Here is a 27,601-nt window from a genome sequence, read left to right on the forward strand (position 1 = left end):
TATTATGGCTACAGTTTATGAAAATCTAGAATTCAGTGTCTCAGAAAAAGTTAACATGTTGAAAGGTTATAGCATATTCATAGAAAATTGAGTGGAAGAAGAAAGTGCACCAGCAACAGGGATAACTGAAGAGGATTGTCAGGCAAGATCAATTTAAGAATTTAGGGGAGCCACCACAGACGAATCCTACACATGGGCTACAAACTCACATTCCTCCTGTCAAGCCACTCCTGAACCAGAGACAGCGTCTAAAGCATATTTAGGCCCGAGCAGGAGGCCTGCAAGGGCCTATTGTAATTTCGTGTTGCATTTCATTTGGATACCAAGTTCCCGGAGTCTGGAGGAAGAGTGGAGGCATATATTTAAAGTCCAAAAGTCCAGTGTAACGTTTCCACAGTAAGTAATGATTTGGGTGCCATGCCATCTGCTGGTGTTGGTCCACTGTGTTTTCTGAAGTCCACAGTCAAACCAGCTATCTACCAGGAAATTTTGGAGTATTTTATGCTTCCTTCTGCTGGCAAACTTTATGGAGATACTGACTTGGCAGCTGCCCACACTGCCAATGGTACCAAAAGCTGGTTCAATGACCACGATGGTACTGTGCTTGATTGGCCAGCAAACCTACCTGACCTGAACCCCACAGAGACTCTATGGGGTATCATCAAGAGGAAGATGTGACACCAGACACAACAACGCAGATGACCTGAAGGCTGCAATCAAAGCAAGCTGGGCTCCCATTACACCACAGCAGAACCACTGGCTGATCACCTCCATGCAATGCTGCATTGATGCAGTAATTCATGCAAAAGAAAGCTCAGCTAAGCTTTGAGTGAATTTTCAGAAGCCTGAAATTTATGTTTAAAATATCCTTTTTTATTTATCTTATGTAAAATTATAATTGTCTGTGACACAGAATTTTGGGGTTTCATTTTCTAAGGAATAATCATAGAAATTTCAAGAATAAAATGTTTTAAATATTTCACTTTATGTGTAATGAATCTAAATAATACATGAATTTCACCTCTAAAACTGACAAAAAAAGGTTACCTTTTTCAAGACATTCTAATTACTTGAGATGTACTTTTAATGGTCATCGGGAAGATGTTTGTAATTGAATAACTAAGATCCCAATAGCACTGGAATGTTTATTAAAATTATTTTTACCTACCTCAATAAAGGTGCAAACGTGTTCTTAAAGTTTCAAAATACTGGTCAACAGAACCGATCGTCTCTTTCTTTCCTGTCTTGGCTCACAGAAGTTTCCAGTATGACTATCTTTTGAACAACAACTGTGTCCAACCTGTTAGTTGCAACTTTTGATCTGACTAAATACCACAAATAGGACACATGACAGCTAGTAATCCAATTATCTTTATCTGTTAAATCACAGTTGAATGTAGTTTGTCAACACAGACTGGTGACTATTAACACCTGCAGTCATCTCAGCTTTTACAGTTCTTTGTTTCTTAAAGATGTGGTTTATTTAAAAAGTTTGAATCTTTGGTACTAGCTTGGATGAGGCATTTTATGCCAGAAGTCTTGTTTTATGAATGGTAATATCTCTCTGACCAAATGTTTCTTTGAAAATGAATCATGATTTATATTCCAGACGTTCTATAAATTTTGCATTAATATGAAAGTAAAACAAGTTATCCCTTAAATAGACATTATCCCTAAAATATTCTAAATAAAGCCAAAATGGTCAACCGAGGACAAAGATAAGGATCAAGATGGCAGTTGGTGATGCAGGTGTTTTGATCTGCAGTTTGCTTTGGAAACATTCAGCTTTGGAGCGGATTGACATCAACAAATGTTTTACATTTTATGGACACATTATGCAAACAACTGTGATCAGATCAGCTACAAACAAATCTAGCCATGGCTAACGTCAAAGAAAGTTTCAGTTTGTAATTAATTTTTTTAAGAAAGAAAATGTACCTCACTCTACCACTTCACTAAAATTAGTCATAGTGCAAGAGCCTTTTTCTTACTGGCTTCATCACCTGGATCTATGAACTTTACAACTTGTTGCATTTAGGATCATATATGTCCAGTCTTCTTTTTGTGTTACAGCCCACTGAACTACTGCAGTAAGTTAAAATGGGGGTTTATACAATATATATGTAAGTTCAAGGATATTTTTGTGTTATTTTTGCTTGCTTTGTGTTTTGTAAAAAAGCTAAATGAATAAAACTAATGGGCAGGAAAAAATGTTGGCCCACAACATGTGTTGAAAAACATGTTTAAAAAACATAATCTCTGAACTGACACTGGATACTCTAGCATCACTGGTCATTCTGGTGGGCAATCACTTACTATTTAAAACCCATACACTGCCTTTCCAGAGGTTCCAGAAGAGTAACTTTACAGCTCCAGTAAACTACCAGTTAAGTTCCAGAAATGTAAAGTTAGTTCCATGAAAGTACCTGGTAACTTCTGGGAAACAAACCAGTTAGTTTCATGAAAATATCATGAAAGTATCATGAAAGTATCATGAAAGCATCTGATAAGCAACCTCTAAGATAAATTTCCTAAGTAATCTAAGTTCCATAAAGCCCCAAGAAAGATTCCAAAAGTAACCCAAAACGTTCTATGACAGGTCAAGCAGACTGACTGGTACATCCACTCCAGAACGTAACCTCTATGTTCCACGAAAATAGAAGATTTTAACCTGTCTAATTGTCACCCACTTGTTGTTGCAGGATTGCTCCAGAGCTCATTGGGCAAAAAGCGGGGTGAACCCTGGACAGGTCACCAGCGCTTCACAGAAGTGATTTCGTAAATTATTTATTATTTATTCATCATAACCAGACCTGATAAGTTGATAAAAGGGTTGCCGAGGTAATCTGGATTATGTCTTTTAAAGTCTTATCTTGATCTGTAGGCCTCAGATTGGATACCTTTCACATGTATGCAACCCTTGGTATGAATTTTAAGGTATCTACAGTCAGGTATTGTTTCTTCTTTCTTTGACTTTCGAATTACATATAAACATTTTAGTAAATACAAAGCTAAAAGAAATTTGAGGCAATTGATGATCATGAGTTTTTTTTTGCTTTTGTCAAATTTACTATGAATCATACAAACCTAACTGATGCATTTTATTCTGTCAACAGTAATAATAACACTTAGTAAAACAGTAACTCTTCTCTTCCATGAGAATAAACTGGAAGATATGCATTATTACCACAGTATTAAGTAAGGCCTGTTGCAGCCGTCTGCATGTTTGTACTGTAGGTCATTCTTACAACCACTAGAGGGCAGTAAACCGTCCAAGACAAAAGTTTCAGAAAAGGTTTAATATTTAAAACGTATTTTATCTTTAGACATATTTATAGTAATACATAAGCATTTGTACTCTTTATTGATTAGCTTAATATACCGAAATATACAACTAAGACAATATTGGTAAATGTTAAAATAATATTGTATTAGTAATTGTGGTTTACCTTTGATATAGAATAAAACGTTTAACCTCTGTATTCATGTAATAAATGCAGTTTCATCACAGTTTATTAAATCACTACAAACATAATAAAATAAATCTGATCAACACAAAGTGCAAGCAAAAACAAATGTATAATTTGAAAGTGTTTCTCCACAGTTTACAAAATTAATTTAATTTGTTTAGCCCATAGACTGCTGGAGATAGGGACCAGCTTCCCTGTGACCCACTATGGAATAAGCGGTAGAAAATGAATGAATGAATGAAGGTTAAAGTGCAATTTTAAATCCTATAAACTCAGGCATTAATAAGTTACATTCTCTCTGATAAAAATAGCTTACAAACTGAACAGTAAACATATGACTCGCTTTGGATGTTTTATGAACATCCAAAGCAAGTATTTGCAAGCTAAACTAAAAATGTATTTCATGACCTTATTCATTTTTCCTGTTTTTCCTGCTGCTGCTAATAGTTTATAGTTATTTTTGAGCTTTGATTTATGGGCAAGTAAATACACCTGTGGGTGTAAGTGTGAGCATGCTTGTGTATATAAGGTTTCTTAATAAAAATATGTAATAGCGAGTGTGAGGAGCCACAGATTTCCCCCCCATGAACCCGAGACAGACACGGAGGAGATCTGAGCCACAGACATCCAGAGGCCCCCTGGAGCACGGGAACCCCAGAAGGACCACTGCCGAGACCACTGCAATCCCACCAGAGGGGAGCCCCAGGGGAACAACCCAGCCGCCACAGTGCAGAAGCCCCAGAGAGCTGCAGCGATGAGACCCCAGGCCCCGCCGGCAGCCGTCTCCCGGAGCAGATCCAGCCATGGACCCAGAGACCCAAGACCACGGGTCACATCACTCCCTAAGCAAAGGCCCGACAGAGCCAGAGGGCCCTGTCCCTGGCAAGCAGCCTGCGGCAGTGAGCTGGCACACACCAAAGCACCCAGCCCTGGACAATGAGAACTACCAATAAACCAGTGGGCAGCAACACATCAGCTACCGGCGAGTGTGCCGGGGATGAAATAGGCCCCACATTTGACGTGGGGCAAAAACTGATCAAGAGAGGGAGTAGCCCAGACCCAACCTGACACAAATAGAGGCACACAGTCACATTCACACATTCCCACTGTCATGCGTACACATAAAAACACTCACACCCAACGTAAAGACACAATAGACGTCATACACTCCACATACATACTCTATACTCCCAGGTCCAGGTGGTACCGATAACCCAGAGAGGCAACTATTCCCCGGATCCAGTAGGTGGTCCATTTTCTTCCGGGGTGGAGACAGACAGACCCCACCAGTACTAGCCCAGACTAGCCACAGCACCGCCCGAACCCGAGCGACCCTGGCCCAACACCCCAGCAACCCTTGTACACATCCTGAGAGGGCCATGTACAAAAGAGCGGTCTACCTGGTCCAGACGAGCCCACCAACCAGAGCCATCCCAGGATGAAACAGTCCCAACCCCCTTATAAATTCTGATCTCAACCCAATGAGCCCCCCAACCCCCATGAACCCCAACATGACTCTCCCCACAGGGCACACCCCAACGAGGACACAGATATCAACACGTGTCCCCGAACCCAAACGCCATGAATCACCAACCAGCTCAGCTCCACCGTCATCGCTCAGCCAATTCAAATGCCGGTGACCCCACATCTACAAAAAGGACACAACCCCCTCACCATTTTCAACAATATCCAAATCCGTCACTTGGTTCTTCGGAATTTCCTTCTCTTGCGGATCAAATGAAAGTTGGTCTGATCTTTATTTCCCTGTTTTGTGCCAGGGGTTTGTGACTTTAGGATGCAAAAATGGAAAGAAAACGTGATCTGAAACAAGCTTAATCATCATTTTGTTTTAAATCCTAATGTTTCACAGATTTATTTTTTTGTTCAGCACTTTGATCAGTGCCTGCTGTTTTTAATGTGCTTAGAAAAAAAGTTGTCTTGGCTTGACTGACTAATTCAAACTGACTGGGTAATTTCTACAGGTACATTAAAACAATCAAGGATAAATAAAAAGCATGTGGAGATAAACAAGACGTGTATCTAAAAGTGCCCAATGTTAAGGTGTTAAGATTTGTTTTTAAATGCTTGAAAGGAAATTGGAGAATAGATTTGTTGGTAACATTAAGTCAAGCACATTTAGGCGTCAGAACTGTACTATACTGTACTATATTAAATTAACAATAATGACATGTTAACACTGTCATTATTGCCGATGATGGTTGTTTTATACAATAACTGTGCAAACTTAATTGGTAGAAAAACCAATTGCTTTCATCTGAAAGAAAACATAAAAATATAAAAATCCAGTCCAGCTGTCCAGTTTATTTTACTTTTTCACATGAAAACATGTTCTTAATCCAAATTCAGTGAAATCATATTTCAGTGAACAAAAGGACCATTTCATAGAAAAATCTGTAGAATAAATTCTATAAAACTAAAATAGTCTGCTGTAAATTCCAAACAACTCACCAGTAACTCATGGTCTGAAATTTTTTTTTTTTTTAATGTAAAAACTATAAGGAATCCGACTGAATACGACGATTTACCATGACAAAAGAAACTAACGCTCAGACCATTTCAGCAGTGAGGATTATCATTGTGTTGTGTAGAATTCATCTAATATACAAAGTAGACTAAAGACATCTTGTGAAGTATAAAAATGCAAAAATAAACCTCATAAAATGAGACCAACACATTCTATAGGAAGAAGCTAGATTGCATTTAACTAAATAACTTTATATAAAAGGCATTCATTGATGATGTTGGGTACAACAATGTACATGAGATGAGGTGTGAAACATGAGACAGGCACACCTTCAAAGTCAATTTAAGATAATGAAATACATTCAGAACGCAAACATCAGTAATGCCCAGTTTGTTTTTAAATGAGAAACACATTTTAATATGCTTGTAACATCTACAGACCAACAGAAAACAATGAGACACTAATAGTTTTTACAAAACATGAATTAAAGGCAGAGTTAACACCGTTTTCTTAAAATGATTTGAATAACTAATTGATCTTCAAGCATAGTAAAGGTCAGACTACAATCAAATTAAATTACGATAGTGGGAGCTTTTAGAGAGCCTTAATCAGGGTTCCTACACAGTTTGGAAAAGTCTTTAAATAACTTTCCAGGATAAGTATAGAAAAAAGAAAACCGAGTAATGAAAAACATTTGATTTTCCAGACATTCTTTCTATAATTTCTACAAGACAAAAGTCTAATAATAATCAGTAAGGGAGTGGTTTTACATTGATCTGGTCAAAATTCTTCTCTGTTTATTTGCCACACCTTGATTCTTCCGTTCGTGAATAAAAAACGAGCATTTTTGCTACTTGTTTCGGCTCCAACTGAACACGGGGTTCTTAAAGTTGATCTAAAATTCCAAACAAAACACAAAACTATGTTTTTTTTAGGAATTTCACCAAAAGGTACCAGAGTTCACCAACTGTGCTATCAAGAATCCATAAATAGTCTTAGACTTTCCATTTAGTTCTTGGCAAAAGAGCTACTGATTTTGAAATGGAGCAGATCTGAGGTAATTAAGATGCCAACAAGTCATATAGGATTTTGATCCAATAACATACTTAAAAATCTGAAGCTAGTTCCAGCCTAAAGATCGTAAGACCCAACTACTACTCAAGCAGGTTAGAGTCAACACTTTGTAATTAAATATCCAGAATCTTCTAAAACAATACAGAAAAATCTAGTAATCTGATTCCTGAAAAGTATGGGATTTTGTAATGGAAATGTGTAGGAACCCTGCTTAATGGCACACATTTGGGTTTGCAGAAAAGGACCTTCTTCATCTTGCTTCCAGTTCAGTTTCCTGTGTTTATTGACGGTGAAAGTCTCTCTTCCCACCAGTCTTGATTAGCAGTTTCACATCTGAGATGACAATGTCGTGGCTCACGGCCTTGCACATGTCGTAGACTGTGAGCGCCGCCACGGAGGCGGCCGTCAACGCCTCCATCTCCACCCCGGTCCTTCCCGTAGTGCGGCAGGTCGCAGTGATAATAACTGAGCAGTGGGGCTCGTCCAGCTGAAAGGTGAGGGAGGTGTGGTCCAGCGGGAGCGGGTGGCAGAGCGGAATGAGGGACGAGGTCTGCTTTGATGCCATGATGCCAGCAAGCTGAGCCACAGTTAAGGCGTCACCTTTTGCCAGCTGGTTGTCCCGAAGAAGGCGGAAAGCAACGGTGCCCAGGATGATGGTGGCACCGGCTGTGGCTGTTCTAGGCGTGGGAAGTTTTCCCCCAACGTCCACCATGGTGGCTTGGCCCTGGGCGTCTATGTGTGTCAGCTGGGCTTTAGCGTTACTGGGGCTGTCTAATGCTGATGGGGTCTGATGTGTGTGGTCTTCAACAGAACTTTGACTGTGAAACATCCTGACACTTTGATCTTTCTGATTCAGTTTGGCGTTTAGTGTGCAAAAAGCAGAAAGGAACCGGCTCCTCGGGTTATTAGGAACACTTGCTTGCACATACCTGAGGCAGTCTTCATTTATGAAGTTCATATTTGTGCGTTTTTGAAAACTTGCCGTCTTAGTGTGACAGCTGGTGAAAATCACATCGTGGCACTTTTCTTTGCCGTTATGGGTCTTAATGAGTGAACCGCCACTCGCTGAGGTCCTAAAGCAGCAACAAAAGGCTGTTTGTGTTGAAGCATTGCAGCCTGGAAGGCACAGAACCTCCTGTCTGTTCAGGAATCTCCAGATGCTAGAAAAATGTGCATCAAGAGACACAGTCAGAGAAAGGAACGGGCCACTTTTTAGCTCAGCGACGATGAATGAAGCCCTCTGTTGGTTTTTTGGCCTTGAGCGACACACCCCAGACATGTCTGTTACACCAAAGACAAAAACAATATTCAAGACTAGTTTTAACAGAACAATCTATGAACAAAGAGCGACAGAATTGAGTGCGGGAGATTACGTACAGCTGAGTCACCCACCAATAAGGATCATAGGTCTGTTCTTCATCTGAGAGATACTGAACATCCCTGAGAAAAGCAACAAACTGATTACTTCCAATATGAATCTGATCTACCTGTCCTCACCATATGATGCTATGTGCATTTTGACCTGCATGTTGTTTCTTCTTCCTGCCCACGGCAGCTCCAATAATTTGTAGCAGCTCCTCATCAGATGCTCCAGAACGGAGAACGTCTCTGAGGGAAACTTCCGAGTTACCGAACAAACACACCTGAGAGACAAAAAGGAGAGAGAGTCAATAAGAACATGCAGGGTTTCAATCTTAGCCACCACTTCTGGCTTTAGGTACAAAAACTTCATAAAAAGGCAGGTTATTTTGTTTGAGGTCATTTGATTAAGTCCACCTTTACCTTGAGATTTCCATCTGCAGTGATCCGCAAACGATTACAGGAGCCGCAGAAGTGGTCGGACATGGAGGTGATGAAGCCCATCTGACCTTTGAAACCTGGAACTTTAAACGTCTGGAAGCAGAAAGCAGCAAGAAGATTTTAGGAAACAAATTCAGTGATTACCAAACACACTGACGCAGTTCAAAAGGACAGTTTGTATAGTTTTTTCTCAGATCTGTCTCTAAGAATTACAAATTTAAGAGTCCTGTGAGTTCTGATCAATAGCCTAAACAATATGGCACCTCTCAGTTTCATTTGCACGAGCAAATGAAACAGGATAACACTGCCTTGGCAAACTACACTGAACAAAAATATAAACGCCTATGTCAAATATAAGAGTTTTATTAATATTATTTATTAGCAATATATAGAGAAACTCAAGATATATTTTCAGCTATTACTGATCTTCATATCGGCATTGATAACATCGTGGTATGGGCATTTGTAGCGGATTGACAGTCCTCTGAACTTGATAGGGGTCGGGTTGAGGAATTGGATTTTTCAGTATCTAGTTTGTCCGCCAGCTGCGTCTCTCAGAGCAACACATCTTCTTCACATGGAGTTGATCAGATTGTCTAAGGTGGCCTGCGGAATGTTATTCCAGTCCTCCTGGAGTGCCACACGGAGCTGACCCACATTGCCTGGAACTGGAACACGGTCCCGGACACGCCTATCCAGAACATCCCAAAGATGCTCTATTGGGGACATGTGTGACGAATAAGCAGGCCAGTCCAGAACTTCAATGTCCTCTGAAGGAATTCCATGCAGATGCGGGCAACATGAGGTCGGGCATTGTCATGTTGAAAGGTGATGTCATGCTGGCGCACAAATGGCACAACAAATGGGGTGAGAATCTTCTCCCGATATCTTTGTGCATTAAGGTTCCCTTCAATGAAGTCCAATGGTGTCCTTTGCCCGCATTTGATGCCTGACCACACCATAATGCCACTACCTCCATGGGCAACCATGGGCATAACATTTTCATCTGCAAACCGTTCACCCATGCCTCGCCAGACACGCTGTCTTCCATCTGCATGACACAACTGGAAACTGGATTCATCCGTGAACATCACTCTTCTCCAGCGTGCCAAGGGCCATCGGACATGTGCATTCGCCCATGCAAGTCGGTTCCTACCCCGGACAGCAGTGAGATCCAGACCACGGTGAGGGCATCGAACATGCAAGTTGGCTTCTTGTAGGTGGTTACGGACAGTCTGAGGTGTGATGCGTCTGTTGTGCAGACCAATTGTCTCATCAGCTGTGTGTGTCGCAGGTCTTAGCCGATCCCGCAGATGGACGAGTCGGATGTGGCGATCTTGTGCTGGAGTGGTCACATGTAGCAGACGAGGATGAGGTTGATTTGCAGTAGAGCCAGTCTGTTGGAAACAAACTCTTAAACGGCCTATCGTCCGATAATGGACATTGAGCCGTGCAGCTACTGCTCTGGTGGACATCCCTGCTTCCAACATGCCAACGGCACGCTCCTGTATAACTTGCGACATCTGAGGGGTGGCCTTTTATTGTCCCCAGTCTCAGGATTGTCCAGCTGTTGCTCATTTTGTCTTATCACCCACTGGACATGCCCCACCCATGCACTGAGTAAAAAACAACTCACTGAGTTATTCTCACTGACAGGAAGTTGGATTAAAAATTATACACAAATCAAGAGAAATATTACTTTTGTACAATAAAATGTCAGCAAATGCTCATTTACAGTTGTTAACTCCACACAGCAACAATATTTTACTTGGGGCGTTTATATTTTTGTTCAGTGTATTTATAGCCCTTGAATCGGGGCTTCATGAAATACACTACCGGTCAAATGTTTTAGAACGCCTTTTTTACTTAATGGGTCACTTCATTTTCATGACTATTTCAATTGGAGATTCTCACCAGAGACAACAAACCTGAGAATGAACACACACTGAATTATGTAGTAAACAAAAAGTGTGAAATAACTAAACATTTTTATATTTTAGATCCTTCAAAATTGCCACCCTTTGCTTTGATGACTGCTTTGCTCTTTTGGCGTTCTCTTCAAGAGCTTCATGAGGTGGTCACCTGAAAGAGTCTTGAAAGAACTTCCCAGACGTTTATTGAGAGACGGCCAAAGGTTAATATTTCAGTCATTAAAGCAAAGGGCATCTACTTTAAAGAATCTAAAATATAAAACATATTTAAAGTTATTTTGCAATTTTTGGTTTGCTACATAACTGCATATGTGTTCATTCACATTTTTTATGCCTTCATTGAGAATCTACATGCAATGTAAATAGTCATAAACATAAAGAAACTCATTAAATGAGAAAAGCGTCCTAAACTTTTGACCGGTAGTGTAGATGAGATAGACCAACACCAAGTAGAGCATAACAGTGACGTGGAGGGAAAATTATACCTTGTTTTCTTTTTTTACTAATAAGCACAAACATTTAAGTGTGGTGTGCAATTAGCCCGCTCGAGTTAATACTTTTTAAAACCACTATTTGCTGCAGTTACAACTCTAGGTCTTTTACCTGTGTCTCTACCAGCTTTGTACATTTTTTTTGCCCCTCTAGCTTTTACAGACAGCATTGTCTCACTCAGATGAAACAGTGTTTGCGAAAATCAAGTTCTGTCTTATCCAAGATTTCTATATAGGTTTTCACTTTGATTAGGAGATTTTAATTTATGAATTTGTTTTGATTTAAACTATTCTATTGTAGCTCTGGCTGTATGTTTCGGAGTTGTCTTCCTGCTGGAAGTGAAACCTCTCATCTAGCCTCAAGTCTTTTGCAGCTTTTTACAGGTTTTCTTCCAAGACTGCTTGTATTTACCTCTATTCATCTTCTAGTCGACTCTGATCCTCTTCCATGGGATCCAAGAGATTGTTTAATATCCTAATGCTGCTTTAAACTTCTCCACATCTTTCTCCTTTACTTGTCTACTGAGTGATTTGGTCTTCATGGTGTTACTTTTTTGCTGAGACCTTCACAAAACAGATGGATTATAGTGAGATTAAATTACACACAGATGAACCCTGTTTAGTACTTAAGAGACTTCTGAAGGCAAGTTGCTGCACTGGACATTTAGGGGTGTCAGAGTCCAGGGAATTGAATGCAAATGCACCCCAGGATTCTCAGTTTTTTATTTGTATAAAGATCTTGAAAGGGCTGCACGGTGGCGCAGTTGGTAGCACTGTTGCTTTGCAGCACGAATCTTCTGGGTTCCACTCCTATTTCTGCATGGAGTTAGCATGTTCTCCCCGTGCATGCGTGGGTTCTCACCGGGTACTCTGGCTTCCTCCCACAGTCCAAAAAACACGACTGTTAGGTAAATCGGTCTCTCTAAATTGCCCTTAGGTGTATGAATGAGTGTGTGTGGTTGTTTGTGTGTTGCCCTGCGATGGACTGGCGACCAGTCCAGGGTGTACCCTGGCTCTTGCCCATAGACTGCTGGAAATAGGCACCAGCTTCCCCGTGACCCACTATGGTGAAAGCGGTATAGAAGATAAATGAATGAATCTTGAAGGCCATGTATCATTTACCCTCCACTTTATAATTATACAATACTTTGTGTTGGACCAGCACATAAAATCTCAACAATATACTTTGAAGTTTGTAGATGTTTTATCACAATCTTTTAAAAACGTTTTAGGAGGTTGAAAACTTTTCCAACATATAAGAATTGTGTGCTTCTTTTAGTCTTTTCAATGTGTTTACCAGTAAATCAATCAGTGAGTAATGCTGCAGATTTGGAGAACCTGACCTTGGCGGTGTCAGCAGGTCCAGCCTCAAGCCTTTCCAGATTGGGCCACTGTTGCCTGATCTGGTCCAGCATCTCCTGGTAGCTCACCATCTTCTTGAAGTTCCACTTGTTTCCTGCAGAGATGAGAAGAAGTCAGGTCGGGATTCTTTAAAGAGGGACAAGCTTAAAAACAACCGACACCAGAAACTTCTTTTACATGAAGAAAACTGCCTCCCTGACCTGAACAGAGTCGTACTCACCATCGAAGGGCATGTATTCAATGAAGCGCACCTCCACAGGCTTTTTTTCTGTGAACTGCACAAAATCTAACAGCTCATCCTCATTCAGGCCCCTCATCACCACACAGTTGATCTGCAGAGGGCAGCACACAACAATAGGACAATGTTTATAACAATAAAAATGTTAAATACAAGGTCTCACAGAGGTGAGGTAACAGGAGTCTGAAAAGTCTGTATTGAACTGTTCAACATGCTTACTACACGTATATGTTTGGGGATTTTATGTAACTGCAGCTCACAGATCAGCCAGCAGATGTCAATCAGATTTAGTCTTTAGGATGATTAAAGTCTGGGAAGCCTTGGTTTTATTATGTAATAGAACCTATGCACAAGAAATATTGGCACCCCTACCGTAAATACTTTCTACCAGGGGTGTCCAAATGTGCCAAAAAACATTTGCATTTTTTCTTTTTCTTTTTTAGTAAAATCACAAGAAATTGAATTGTCATTTTTTTTATCTGCGCAACAATAGACTAAGCATGTAGTATATGAAATAAAGAAATAAAGTAGTAAGATGTCTTGTAGGAAAGGGATGTGTAACTCATAACTTTAAAAGGGTTTTGCAAGTTTTTCCTCAGAAAAGGCCCCAAGGCGACTCTTTGGTCGCCCATGCTTTATACAATGCTCTTCTGCCAACAGGACAGCAGCATACAGAGAGAGACCACAAATATAGATCTTTAAGAGTCCTGGCTCCTCTCCTCATTTCCCCCTTTGTGTTTTCTACTATTTAGGAGTGGGGACTGAGACGGCCATGGAAGAAGGTTGATTTTGAGTCTGGTGAACCCTTTCTGTGTTGGACAAGCCGACATGTAAGGGTCAACACACATCTGCAAAAAGTTATGCTCCCTTGTTTTTCTCACAAATATGACATGACACAATGACACCCAAAACGTGGCTCTTTGTGTCACGTCATATTTATTCCCCAGGGAAACAGAGAGCCTTGGTTTACAAGCTGAAGGTTCTTTGATGCTCTGATGAAATATAAATGATAAAAATGCTTCAGTTACTTTTATTTTACGCAAATTGTCATCAGTACCAATAATTGTAGCAGCAGTGATGTTGAAAAAATTTTTCTTACTATGAGATTCCTCTCCTTACTACATGTATTTACTCTTATTAAAGCTTGAATTTTTCAGTGTCAGTTTGCATTTAAAGTGCAATTTTCTGAAGCTTTTTACACATATTTACCAGAAGTGCAAATAATTGTGAAAAGTACAGCAAAGCTGCCCAACACAAAAAAGTGATTTAAAGAACCCTATTATTATGAATAATGTGTGATGATATAATTCATAAATTTTGAAACACACCTTGACTGGATTGTAGCCCAATTCAACTGCCTTATCAATGCTCTCCATAACTTTATGAAAACCTGAGGAAAAAGAAGAAAGTTGGAGTAGAAACAAAATGTCGATAAAACAAGTTAAGGAGATTATTAATAAAAAACGATATTGACCAAAACAAAGAAATAATTCATCAATTCTATTTTCTAAAACATGTTTCACTTCAGATTTAAAGGCTTTTCAATCAACAAGTTTGCTTTCTTTGTTCACATCAGCAAAATGCAAGTGTAAAAACATCCGAACTAATCCGTCTGCAGCAGTCTGAGCTTTTTAACAGCTAACTATAGAGATCAGGATTATTTGTTTCAATGAGCAGATAACCAACAACTCCAGGCAGCTGCAGGGAATCTTCTCTGTAGGAGGTGGGTCAATTAAGATAGAGTTTCCATAATGACAATTAAATCTCACTTTTGTTGTCCTACTAATCCTAAATGCTAAAATTACCTTCAGTCTACACCTTCGGCAACTAATCTCAAAATTTAGAAAAACAGCGCTGTTTCCATGTTCCGGTCTTTTTTTCTCCCCTTCGTTTCCTAATCTCAGTCCGTCCATCTGTTCCTGCTTTCCTGAAGCCAGCCACCCAGAGCTCCGGCCTCCTGTTACCTCCAGGCTGAGTGCTTGAGGCTTACAGCCTCCTACTGTAACCTGCTGGGCATTATCAACAACCGTAGCAACAAAAAAAGGGCACGGATTCTGGGTCTTCGCAGTTTGTAGCTCAGGGTAGCAAAGATCTGAAACCAGCTCCACCAAAAAAATCTTTTATACCGACTCAAAGTCAAAGCAAGCAGTTTACTGGAAAGTAACAAAAACCTCACAGATTTATTTAAAGGGATTAAATTGGAACTGAAATGAATTCATCAGGATCTGGTTTGAACCTGTTCCCTTTTTAGGGATAATGCACTGGTCTAATATAATTAGACAAAACTAAACTATGTTAATTTAAGTATCCGTCATGTACAGATGTGGACAAATTTGTTGGCACCCCAAATAAGTTTATCCTTTATTGGCTCGTGTAAAAAAATATTTTAGTACATTTAAATCAGCAGAGAGAAAAGATGTCACGATCATTGACACAACAATTTAAAATAAAAGTAACCGAAGTATTTTTTTATTTATACTCTACTTTTTAAAGTCAATCAGAGTTTCCAGGGACTTCAAATTAAAAATTTATGACATCATGTGATCTCTGAGGTACACATATGAAGTGGCAGAGAGGTCCATGGCCTCTAGCCTGAATAAGTTCCCAAACGTATTGAATCATCAGACACAGTAAGCCAGATAGTAAAGGAAGTAAAAAAAACATCTCCAGCATACAAAAAAGTGGCACCTTGGGGTCCCCAAGTCCCTATAACAACCATTTGATGCTTTCAAAATGCCAACTGGTTGTTTGTAGAAAAGTGCTTCAAGCCAACTGTTAAGTATGTTGGAGGGTCTGTGATGCTGTGGGTCTGAATCTGTGCTAAAATTTTTTTCATAAAAATCTGGTAGAACAGTGAAAATTGGTCATCGCTGGGTCTCTCAGCTGGATAATGATCCAAAATATAATCTACATAGATCAGATGTAAAATCAGAGGAGGGGGGGGACTCAGGATTATAGAAGATCTAGATCTATACTTTCCTGTTTTGTATCCTACATTATAATAATATTTATTGTTATTATTATTGTTGTTGTTATTATTATTATAATAACAGAAACTGGAGACTTGTGACGCCTGCCATTAGTTGAGCATACAAGCATTTCAGATAAGTGAATTAAACAGGGGTATATTAATAATAACACAAATGCTATCAACAGCCAATTTATTGCTTTTATCCATTTGCCACTGCTGTTTTTATCTCTAACAATTACATATATTGTTACATATATGTGCTATAAATGTGCCTTACAAGTCAATTAAATTTTTTTATTTACTTTATGAACCAGATGATTTGTGACCCCATATAGGGTCCCAATCCCAACTTTGAGAACCACTGATCTGGAGAAAGAGTGTAAAGATGAATGACCAAAGATCCTTTCCCTGTTTGCTCTAACCTTGTTAAGTGTTACAGGAGAATCATAGGTGTACAAAGTATTAATAGCCGTGGTACCAATAATTAAACAATATGCTTCTGTAAATAAAAAAAATATTTGACCACATCTTTGTCGGGGTTCCAATAACTATATCTGTCTGTACGCATCCCTACAGTCATTACAGGTTAAATCTTTTTCCTCACCTTTTCGTCTGACTATAAACTCAAATTTAGCTGAAACCAATGAGTCGAGGCTGATGTTAATCAAGTCCAGACCGGCTTCTCTCAGCTTTGGCAGAAGTTTGGACAGGTTCATGCCGTTGGTTGTAACTGCAACAGTTTTCAGGTCCTCCAGCTTCTTCAGTTCAGCTGCAGAACAAAGAACATGGAAACAAAACGGCTGAAGAAACATGTTTTACAATGTGAGGGTTTTATTTCATCCCATAAATATTTATCAGATCTTTAATACCTCTTGGAAAAAAAGCACAGGATTTAAACTAAAACTGTAATTAAAATACAAACTGTAACTAAAGTACAAATTTCAGCATTTGTGGCTGACATCATTTCCTAAGAGGCTACATAATATCCAGTTATAGTTTTACACAAAACACGCCATGAATAAATGAGCTCATGAGTAAAGAATAAAAAAGAAAAACGGTGAAAAATTCGAGCTGCACAAAATATCGCAAAATTATTATGTGTACTATCACAAAGGACTACCATATTTCATGTTGTAAGCCTTCAAACTTTGCTTGCCATTTAAATATTTGGCCCATTGGACAAATTTTCACTGTCTGAACCTGATGTAGAGCTTGGTGAACTAGATGCTGTATGTCAATGAGAGGGATGGAAAGAGTGTAACGATTGACGAGAGAGAGAATGAAGAGGAACATGTGGGTTAATCACAATTACTATCATATCAAAATGCAACAATAACATTGCAACATCATATTTTTTTTAAATATGATGTTAAAAAATACTTTATTAAAATAAAATGGCTTCAGAAAACAAAAAAACTACCTTATCGCTGTCACAGCTGATGTTTAGAGTTTGTAATAAAGTAAGAATGGTCAACTTGTTTTACGCTTAAACTTATGCTTCGAAACAAGGTGGATTTGGATGACAACTGATTCCAGAATGACCGGTGGTTCAAACATAAATACATCCAAAATGTTCTTTGAAAGCAGCAAAAAAGAACCAAACATGGCAGAGAAATATGACAAAAGTCTCTGTGAAACAGTCCCAAGCCGATTGTTTAGTGATACAGTGTCTCCTTCATATTGCATTTTATAATCTGTGCTCATCATTTTTAAACCAGCTATCAGCTTAGAGCAGTGGTGTCCAAACGTTTTGGCATCTGGGCCAAAATTGTCAAAAGAAAATGTTGATTCTTCTTTAATTAAAAACAGCAACAAAATAATTTTATCACAATTTTTTTTACTTTTAAATAGCTCATAAAAAACTAAACATAAACATTGTACTGAAAAGAACAAAGTAGTGTAGATTTTGGAGAAATATCTTGTGTCTATATGATCCAAAAAAGAAAAAAGGGTCTCATATGTACAGGGGTTGGACAATGAAACTGAAACACCTGGTTTTAGACCACAATAATTTATTAGTATGGTGTAGGGCCTCCTTTTGCGGCCAATACAGCGTCAATTCTTCTTGGGAATGACATATACAAGTCCTGCACAGTGGTCAGAGGGATTTTAAGCCATTCTTCTTGCAGGATAGTGGCCAGGTCACTACGTGATACTGGTGGAGGAAAACATTTCCTGACTCGCTCCTCCAAAACACCCCAAAGTGGCTCAATAATATTTAGATCTGGTGACTGTGCAGGCCATGGGAGATGTTCAACTTCACTTTCATGTTCATCAAACCAATCTTTCACCAGTCTTGCTGTGTGTATTGGTGCATTGTCATCCTGATACACGGCATCGCCTTCAGGATATAATGTTTGAACCACTGGATGCACATGGTCCTCAAGAATGGTTCGGTAGTCCTTGGCACTGACGCGCCCATCTAGCACAAGTATTGGGCCGAGGGAATGCCATGATATGGCAACCCAAACCATCACTGATCCACCCCCATGCTTCACTCTGGGCATGCAACAGTCTGGGTGGTACGCTTCTTTGGGGCTTCTCCACACCGTAACTCTCCCGGATGTGAGAAAAACAGTAAAGGTGGACTCATCAGAGAACAATACATGTTTCACATTGTCCACAGCCCAAGATTTGTGCTCCTTGCACCATTGAAACCAACGTTTGGCATTGGCATGAGTGACCAAAGGTTTGGCTATAGCAGCCCGGCCGTGTATATTGACCCTGTGGAGCTCCTGACGGACAGTTCTGGTGGAAACAGGAGAGTTGAGGTGCACATTTAATTCTGCCGTGATTTGGGCAGCCGTGGTTTTATGTTTTTTGGATACAATCCAGGTTAGCACCTGAACATCCCTTTCAGACAGCTTCCTCTTGCGTCCACAGTTAATCCTGTTGGATGTGGTTCGTCCTTCTTGGTGGTATGCTGACATTACCCTGGATACCGTGGCTCTTGATACATCACAAAGACTTGCTGTCTTGGTCACAGATGCGCCAGCAAGACGTGCACCAACAATTTGTCCTCTTTTGAACTCTGGTATGTCACCCATAATGTTGTGTGCATTTCAATATTTTGAGCAAAACTGTGCTCTTACCCTGCTAATTGAACCTTCACACTCTGCTCTTACTGGTGCAATGTGCAATCAATGAAGACTGGCTACCAGGCTGGTCCAATATAGCCATGAAACCTCCCACACTAAAATGACAGGTGTTTCAGTTTCATTGTCCAACCCCTGTATGCCTAAAAGCATAAAATGTCCCCCTGTTGTCGAGAAAACACAGGATATGGCTTCCTCTTTCTTCAGAAACACAGTTTAGCCAAGTTTAATGAACATTAAGCCAAGTCTGCCATTGATGTTTGTTGTCCTATTTAATGTGAAATTAAAGTGAACAAAAAACGTGGTTAATGACATTTGTGTTGTGCCTAACATTTTCCATTTTAAAGGATTTTAGTTTGCCACAGAAAATGTCACCCTAATAATCTCTAAAAAGTGTCAGCTGGAGGGCTGAAATTGCACAATTGCAGGGGCCGAACAGAACTACTGCTGATGGCCCCCAGGCCACACTTTGAACAGCCCTGAGTTAGAGAGAATAAGTTTAAACACAAAACGATCTTGTGTTGGAGAGAAAGCAGTGGATTAAAAGGTCTTTCCACTTAATGTTAATTTTTTCCACTGGATTAAGGCTTTAGAGGAGTCGTCTGACGTCACCATGGTCACCTGACTCATGACTTTGCAAGAAGTGTTTATCTTTACACTGCAGCCTTTGGTCCTCTTTAAGTCACGTGTTGTTAACAGCAGGAGTCCTGGAAAAAAAGCACAGGATTTAAACTAAAACTGTAATTAAAATACAAACTGTAACTAAAGTACAAATTTCAGCATTTGTGGCTGACATCATTTCCTAAGAGGCTACATAATATCCAGTTATAGTTTTACACAAAACACGCCATGAATAAATGAGCTCATGAGTAAAGAATAAAAAAGAAAAACGGTGAAAAATTCGAGCTGCACAAAATATCGCAAAATTATTATGTGTACTATCACAAAGGACTACCATATTTCATGTTGTAAGCCTTCAAACTTTGCTTGCCATTTAAATATTTGGCCCATTGGACAAATTTTCACTGTCTGAACCTGATGTAGAGCTTGGTGAACTAGATGCTGTATGTCAATGAGAGGGATGGAAAGAGTGTAACGATTGACGAGAGAGAGAATGAAGAGGAACATGTGGGTTAATCACAATTACTATCATATCAAAATGCAACAATAACATTGCAACATCATATTTTTTTTAAATATGATGTTAAAAAATACTTTATTAAAATAAAATGGCTTCAGAAAACAAAAAAACTACCTTATCGCTGTCACAGCTGATGTTTAGAGTTTGTAATAAAGTAAGAATGGTCAACTTGTTTTACGCTTAAACTTATGCTTCGAAACAAGGTGGATTTGGATGACAACTGATTCCAGAATGACCGGTGGTTCAAACATAAATACATCCAAAATGTTCTTTGAAAGCAGCAAAAAAGAACCAAACATGGCAGAGAAATATGACAAAAGTCTCTGTGAAACAGTCCCAAGCCGATTGTTTAGTGATACAGTGTCTCCTTCATATTGCATTTTATAATCTGTGCTCATCATTTTTAAACCAGCTATCAGCTTAGAGCAGTGGTGTCCAAACGTTTTGGCATCTGGGCCAAAATTGTCAAAAGAAAATGTTGATTCTTCTTTAATTAAAAACAGCAACAAAATAATTTTATCACAATTTTTTTTACTTTTAAATAGCTCATAAAAAACTAAACATAAACATTGTACTGAAAAGAACAAAGTAGTGTAGATTTTGGAGAAATATCTTGTGTCTATATGATCCAAAAAAGAAAAAAGGGTCTCATATGTACAGGGGTTGGACAATGAAACTGAAACACCTGGTTTTAGACCACAATAATTTATTAGTATGGTGTAGGGCCTCCTTTTGCGGCCAATACAGCGTCAATTCTTCTTGGGAATGACATATACAAGTCCTGCACAGTGGTCAGAGGGATTTTAAGCCATTCTTCTTGCAGGATAGTGGCCAGGTCACTACGTGATACTGGTGGAGGAAAACATTTCCTGACTCGCTCCTCCAAAACACCCCAAAGTGGCTCAATAATATTTAGATCTGGTGACTGTGCAGGCCATGGGAGATGTTCAACTTCACTTTCATGTTCATCAAACCAATCTTTCACCAGTCTTGCTGTGTGTATTGGTGCATTGTCATCCTGATACACGGCATCGCCTTCAGGATATAATGTTTGAACCACTGGATGCACATGGTCCTCAAGAATGGTTCGGTAGTCCTTGGCACTGACGCGCCCATCTAGCACAAGTATTGGGCCGAGGGAATGCCATGATATGGCAACCCAAACCATCACTGATCCACCCCCATGCTTCACTCTGGGCATGCAACAGTCTGGGTGGTACGCTTCTTTGGGGCTTCTCCACACCGTAACTCTCCCGGATGTGAGAAAAACAGTAAAGGTGGACTCATCAGAGAACAATACATGTTTCACATTGTCCACAGCCCAAGATTTGTGCTCCTTGCACCATTGAAACCAACGTTTGGCATTGGCATGAGTGACCAAAGGTTTGGCTATAGCAGCCCGGCCGTGTATATTGACCCTGTGGAGCTCCTGACGGACAGTTCTGGTGGAAACAGGAGAGTTGAGGTGCACATTTAATTCTGCCGTGATTTGGGCAGCCGTGGTTTTATGTTTTTTGGATACAATCCAGGTTAGCACCTGAACATCCCTTTCAGACAGCTTCCTCTTGCGTCCACAGTTAATCCTGTTGGATGTGGTTCGTCCTTCTTGGTGGTATGCTGACATTACCCTGGATACCGTGGCTCTTGATACATCACAAAGACTTGCTGTCTTGGTCACAGATGCGCCAGCAAGACGTGCACCAACAATTTGTCCTCTTTTGAACTCTGGTATGTCACCCATAATGTTGTGTGCATTTCAATATTTTGAGCAAAACTGTGCTCTTACCCTGCTAATTGAACCTTCACACTCTGCTCTTACTGGTGCAATGTGCAATCAATGAAGACTGGCTACCAGGCTGGTCCAATATAGCCATGAAACCTCCCACACTAAAATGACAGGTGTTTCAGTTTCATTGTCCAACCCCTGTATGCCTAAAAGCATAAAATGTCCCCCTGTTGTCGAGAAAACACAGGATATGGCTTCCTCTTTCTTCAGAAACACAGTTTAGCCAAGTTTAATGAACATTAAGCCAAGTCTGCCATTGATGTTTGTTGTCCTATTTAATGTGAAATTAAAGTGAACAAAAAACGTGGTTAATGACATTTGTGTTGTGCCTAACATTTTCCATTTTAAAGGATTTTAGTTTGCCACAGAAAATGTCACCCTAATAATCTCTAAAAAGTGTCAGCTGGAGGGCTGAAATTGCACAATTGCAGGGGCCGAACAGAACTACTGCTGATGGCCCCCAGGCCACACTTTGAACAGCCCTGAGTTAGAGAGAATAAGTTTAAACACAAAACGATCTTGTGTTGGAGAGAAAGCAGTGGATTAAAAGGTCTTTCCACTTAATGTTAATTTTTTCCACTGGATTAAGGCTTTAGAGGAGTCGTCTGACGTCACCATGGTCACCTGACTCATGACTTTGCAAGAAGTGTTTATCTTTACACTGCAGCCTTTGGTCCTCTTTAAGTCACGTGTTGTTAACAGCAGGAGTCCTGCTCACAGAGCAGAGGATAAAAGGTTAATTTACAGACGAGGCTGTAAAATTAAAACGATGATAATCAGTCATTAAACTGAACACACAGCCATGGTGTGACAAATCTTCCTCACTTCCATAAAACTGTTGTTTTCACCTAAAGGAATGCAGTAAAAAGCTGTTTAGTTCTGGTCCAGTCAGCTGGTTCTGCACATGAGTCCTCCATCAGAGAGGATCCATCTGATCATTCAGGAAATTACTTAAACAGGCCTGTGTTCAGCAGAAGTTTTCACTCTGTCAATGTAAGAAAATACTAAAAAAAAACACTCTTCAAAGGAATCTGAACTACTTGAACAGATAGAAATCATTCATCAAGACCCCTTAAATAAGTTCAACTTTAAAAAACACTAATCTAAACCACTTCAGGGCATCTGGGATAAGAATAACATCTTGTATTCTTTATTTTTTTATCTGCATGCTGCTCCATCTTGAGCTCCAACCTTGAGTGTTTGGCTATTATTCATCCTGTTGATCTGACAACGATCCTGGTTTGATAAACACTGTTTATTATTAATAAATCTCAGCAGCAAGCAGTTACAGAGTGAAGTCTTCTGTTCATTTTTGCTGATAGCTTGGACATCCTTAACCTCCATCTTTGTATTGTGTCTACAGTATAAAAGCATTCAGACCCCTTGACCTTTTACACATTTTGACACATTACAACCAAAGGTTTCCATTTATTTTGTTAGGATTATATGTGACAGACCAACCAAAAAGTAGTGCTCGATTGTGAAGGTGTAGGGGAATGTTACACAAATTCAAGATATAATTTTTTTTTTACAAATTAATATCTGAAATGTGTGGTGTGCCCTCCGACCTCAACCCCATTTAATGGCACCACCTTTCACTACAGTTACAGCTGCAAAACTGAAACTAAATCTGAAAGTTTCAACAGAACCCCAGCTCAGTTAGGTTGGATGTTGAGCTTCTCTGAGCTGCAACCTTTAGAGTTTGCAACAGTCTGCGAAGTGTATTGAGGTCTGAACTTTGACTGGGCCATTCTTACCCATGAATATTTGTAGCTATGGGTGTATGTTTAGGGTCGCTATCAAGTCTCAGGTCATTTGTAGCTTTTAACTGGTTTTATTCCAGTATTGCCTTGTATTTAGCTTCACACATCTTCCCATTAAGTCTGAGCCCTGTTTGCATGCTTATGTGCAGTGTTATTGTTTTGCAAGACATTGGTTTCGTTTGTATGTGTGTCTGCATAAAAGTAGGTGAATACAAATGCGCCCCACACTTTTCAAACATTCTTTCACTTCACAGTTATGAGGTAAATGTTGTTGGTCTATTACATAAAACCCAAATAAAACACGTTGAAGTTTGTAATTTAACAAGAAAAAATGCGAAAAAGTTCAAGGTCCATGAATACTTCTGTAAGACGCCATAACCCCCATATCAACGTAACATTGTTTACCAATGATATCCAGAACATCAGGTCTGATGAGGGGCTCCCCTCCAGTGAGGCGGATTTTATCCACTCCCTCTCGGACAAAGAGCCGAGCCAGGGTCAGAACCTCTGAGGTGGAGAGCAGCTGGCCCCGCGGCGTGAGCGTCACACCCTCCTCTGGCATGCAATACTGACCTGGGAGACAGAGACGTCCAACGTGTCAGCTAAATTAAAACACATAAATACAGACACAAATGTAGGAGGAAAAGAGAAACAGATATAAGTAATGGTCGTCATTAAGTGAAATTTTGTAACATCATTCATCAAGTAAGTACCGCTGTACAATAAAACTTTAAAGTTTTGACCAAAAAAAATAAAAATAACAATTGTTCTGATAATCCCTTCCTAAACTACAGAGATTCGCTTATTTATCCCTCTAATCCATTTTTCTACACAGTCAATAACTATTTCACCTCTGCTTGGTTGCTAGCATTTAAAGCCATAAGGTTAGGAACGTCCTGTTTAAAAAACGAATTAAAAGAAGACAACATTATTGAGAGATCATGTTGAAACACGATGTCTCTAAATGCTTAATAGATAAAAAACGTGTTCATAAGATAAGCTGAAACCCTAAAGAGGCCTTGGAACAAACAAAACAGGAATTATCAGTTAAACACGTTTTATTCTGAAAAAACAAGTTTGAAAACTCATCATCTCCTCAATTCTAATGAAGGACAGTCTCATGAGTAACAAATATGCCTGCAGATTTTTATTCTCAAATACCTTTTCATCAGTTAGCTGTACCACATTGTAAACATGGTATAACACTCTGTAATAAGCACATTAAAAACTACAATGAAACTTAAAGCATATTTTTATTTTTGTTTAAGTTTAAGCATCAAAATGATAATCAATAATAAATGAGGGTTTTATATATAGCATTCTTACAAATGTAATAATTCTGCTATATTATTTTACCAGCTTTTTGTCTGCTTTGCTTTGAGTCTCACCCCAGCCCTATTTTACTCACAGCGAAGGTTGCATTTCTCAGTCAGGGAGATGCGCAGGTAGTTATGTCTGCGGCCAAAGCTGTCGGTCAAGAAGGCAGAAAATGGGACGACGTTCTCATCTGTTAACCTCTCCTGGAGGAGAAAAGCAAGAAAGAAGACACTAACAGAAGAAATGTGTCTTTGAGGCACTCTTGACACATTTGCAAAATTAATAAATAAAAACAACTCTTATATCCTTCTAAAAAACCTGCAGCGTACATGTTTGTTTCCAAATGATCCTTGTTGGCTTTTGACTGACAGCAGTGGGAAGCAGTTATGCCAGAAAGTTGTCAGCCAGAAATCATCTGAATAAGACAGACTTTGTTTAAGGTAATGTATTAAATCAGTCAGTGTCTATGCCACAAGGTGAATGTTGCTGCAGAATCGTGGTGATTTAGCATGCAGACCTTAAGCAAAGTCTGAGCTGGGAGGTTGTGTATTTCTGCTCAGGATGCTGCTGGTTAATATTTAACCCCTACAAGGTGATCTGATTCAGGCCTCAAAGTGAACTGAAGCTGCAGCTTCGTCAACAACTGTCACAACTTTGTCACCAAACCCTCTTTAACCCGAGCTGAGAAACTCCAGGATCAGAACCCGGAACCTGAGGACCTTCAGGTCCAGCTTTAACCTCCAGCCTGTATTCCAGCACCAGTCTTACCAGTCTGGTTCTGCTCTGGAAGTTTGCAGTAGTCAATGTGGGATCTCGGAGTTCAATCTCATTTTCCTGGTGCGTAGCGCTGGAAAACATCCGCTGGACCCCCCTGTTGTGGCACCGAGCGAAGAGTCTTCTGGCACTTCTCAAACTGCAGCAGATAAAGGTTCCAGCAGCCATGATATTGTGGTTTTCTGACAGCTCGGAGACCCGCTGGGTGTGAGCCGTTCTCGGCCAGAAACATGTCAGTTCACCCGAACAACACCGGAGACTGTCAGGGGCGGACACTCCTCAGCCAATCATATCAACGGACACTATTCCCAGTGCATGTTGGGTAATGCAGTTCAGAGTGCACCTCATGTTTGAAGTGGATTAGATTAATCTGTGGTAGAGGTTTCACGGGTGGTATTTGTATGAAGCAAAATTAGGGTCAAAATATTTATTTACTTAAAAATAGTTGCTACTAAGCAAATAAAGGTAAACGTTTGGTCTCAAATTATGAAAGAACAACAAAAACAGCAAAAATGTATTAAACTGTGCACCACTGACTAAAATGCTTTTTTGGACACAAATAACATTTTTATTTAGCTTTTTATGTAAAACTCATTGTAATGGTAAGTGAATTCAATTTTTTCCATAAAATCCTCTTTCGCACTATGCATATAAAGGGACTGAGTCATGACCTGTTGCTCTTTTTGAACTCTGCTCGCTGCAAAGATTTTTTTAAACAATGTCTTAGAGGGAAATAGCACCAGTCATTTGTATTGAGAGAATGTGCGTTTAAATTCTAATAAAAACAATTAGACCTACCTACTCTGATGCAAAAAAAGAAGTTAGACATCTTTGAACCTTCCTCTTTTACTTTCAATAAACACAAATTATCTAGGAGTACCTAATCAGACTTGCTTCTAGACCCATTTACCACAAAAAGTTTAGCTGTCATAATCTTTCCTTTGTCATGTTCATTTTGGGCTGTTTTGTGCTATAGCCTTGCAGCCATGAACAAGCTTTTGGTTAAATTCTGGCAGGATATTTGACCCCTGACCCAGCTTTTAAGCATAATATAAATGTTTTAAGGAGCTTGAGGTCAGGGCTTCAAGAAGGCCATCCAACAGCTTTATGTCAGCCTGCGTTTTCTCTTCTGAAAGGAGTAATAATATGTTTGGGATCATTGTCTTGTTAGATCACAAAATTAGGAGTTTATTATTAAGTTGTTACAACCCAGCTTTTGATATCACATAAAGTAAAAAATGTTGTAGTTAGTCCTCCTTGTTCATTATTTATTCCATTTAAACTGAACAATAAATTTTGTGTTTTTTTTTTTTTTTTTTGTTTGTTTTAGTGGCTGAAGTTGTATGCTGTCATTATTTCATTAGATAATAAAATTTCTAACATTAATATGACATTGTAGCATGATAACTGTATGCAAACGTCTCACCAGAACTGTATGAAGCACTGTTTACATGGACAAAGGATCTTTTCCAAAACGTTTATTTATTTTTATTTATTTTTCTCTTCAAATGATTATCTGACCCCTCCTAGGTTGTATCTCATCTTCTATCAACTTGGTTAAGTATATCAAGTTAGATGGTCTTCAGCCAATCTATGATAAGTTCAACCAACAATATACATACACTCAACACATGTATATACTCACAGGTAAGAGTATCTGTTGTCCAAAACAATTTTCTATACTGTTCAAGAATCACACAAAAATCCCTTAAACATTTTAAGCAACTACATATTATACACACACTTTGTTTGGTATTTCAACATGCATTTGATGCATTTACTAACAGATTAAGAACATTATCTGACTGTCGATTCAAGCATCGCATCTGAATGAGAAACAATTCTGTTGAGAAACCATTTGTCTTTTGGCCACTAGAGGGAGTTGTTATCTGAAACAAATTTT

The 27,601-nt window shown here is 39.4% G+C and overlaps 1 protein-coding gene across 3 annotated transcripts; it reads right to left on the minus strand.

Annotated features, from left to right (window-relative positions):
* Nucleotides 1-5,772: 5,772 nt before the first annotated feature.
* Nucleotides 5,773-25,950, minus strand: mocs1 (molybdenum cofactor synthesis 1). 3 transcript variants are annotated; one of them, XM_047346077.1, is made up of 11 exons: nucleotides 25,693-25,950; nucleotides 25,016-25,127; nucleotides 24,013-24,180; nucleotides 16,427-16,591; nucleotides 14,180-14,241; nucleotides 12,834-12,945; nucleotides 12,595-12,707; nucleotides 8,812-8,922; nucleotides 8,552-8,672; nucleotides 8,422-8,469; nucleotides 5,773-8,310 (listed from the first exon to the last, which is right to left on the minus strand). In XM_047346077.1, exons 1-11 carry the CDS (start codon nucleotides 25,864-25,866, stop codon nucleotides 7,310-7,312), a joined length of 2,187 nt encoding a protein of 728 aa, XP_047202033.1. In that variant the 5' UTR covers nucleotides 25,867-25,950; the 3' UTR covers nucleotides 5,773-7,309. The 3 variants fall into 3 exon arrangements, with proteins under 3 accessions (XP_047202033.1, XP_047202035.1, XP_047202036.1); XM_047346080.1 differs by having other exon boundaries at nucleotides 8,171-8,310; nucleotides 8,407-8,469; XM_047346079.1 differs by lacking the exon at nucleotides 25,693-25,950 and having other exon boundaries at nucleotides 24,013-24,209; nucleotides 25,016-25,118.
* Between the last annotated feature and the right edge of the window lie 1,651 nt (nucleotides 25,951-27,601).

This window comes from Girardinichthys multiradiatus, chromosome 19, assembly GCF_021462225.1.
Source record: "Girardinichthys multiradiatus isolate DD_20200921_A chromosome 19, DD_fGirMul_XY1, whole genome shotgun sequence".
Lineage (NCBI taxonomy): Eukaryota > Metazoa > Chordata > Actinopteri > Cyprinodontiformes > Goodeidae > Girardinichthys > Girardinichthys multiradiatus.

Bases quoted from the DNA above. Each gene is read 5' to 3' on its own strand.
- mocs1 (XM_047346077.1), bottom strand. From the start codon at position 25,866: ATGGCTGCTGGAACCTTTATCTGCTGCAGTTTGAGAAGTGCCAGAAGA. The intron at 16,592-24,012 runs GTAAACAATGTT...TTTGTTCTGCAG, and splicing joins TGATGTTCTGGATATCATTG to CTGAACTGAAGAAGCTGGAG. The intron at 14,242-16,426 runs GTGAGGAAAAAG...CTTTTTCCTCAG, and splicing joins GTTTATAGTCAGACGAAAAG to GTTTTCATAAAGTTATGGAG.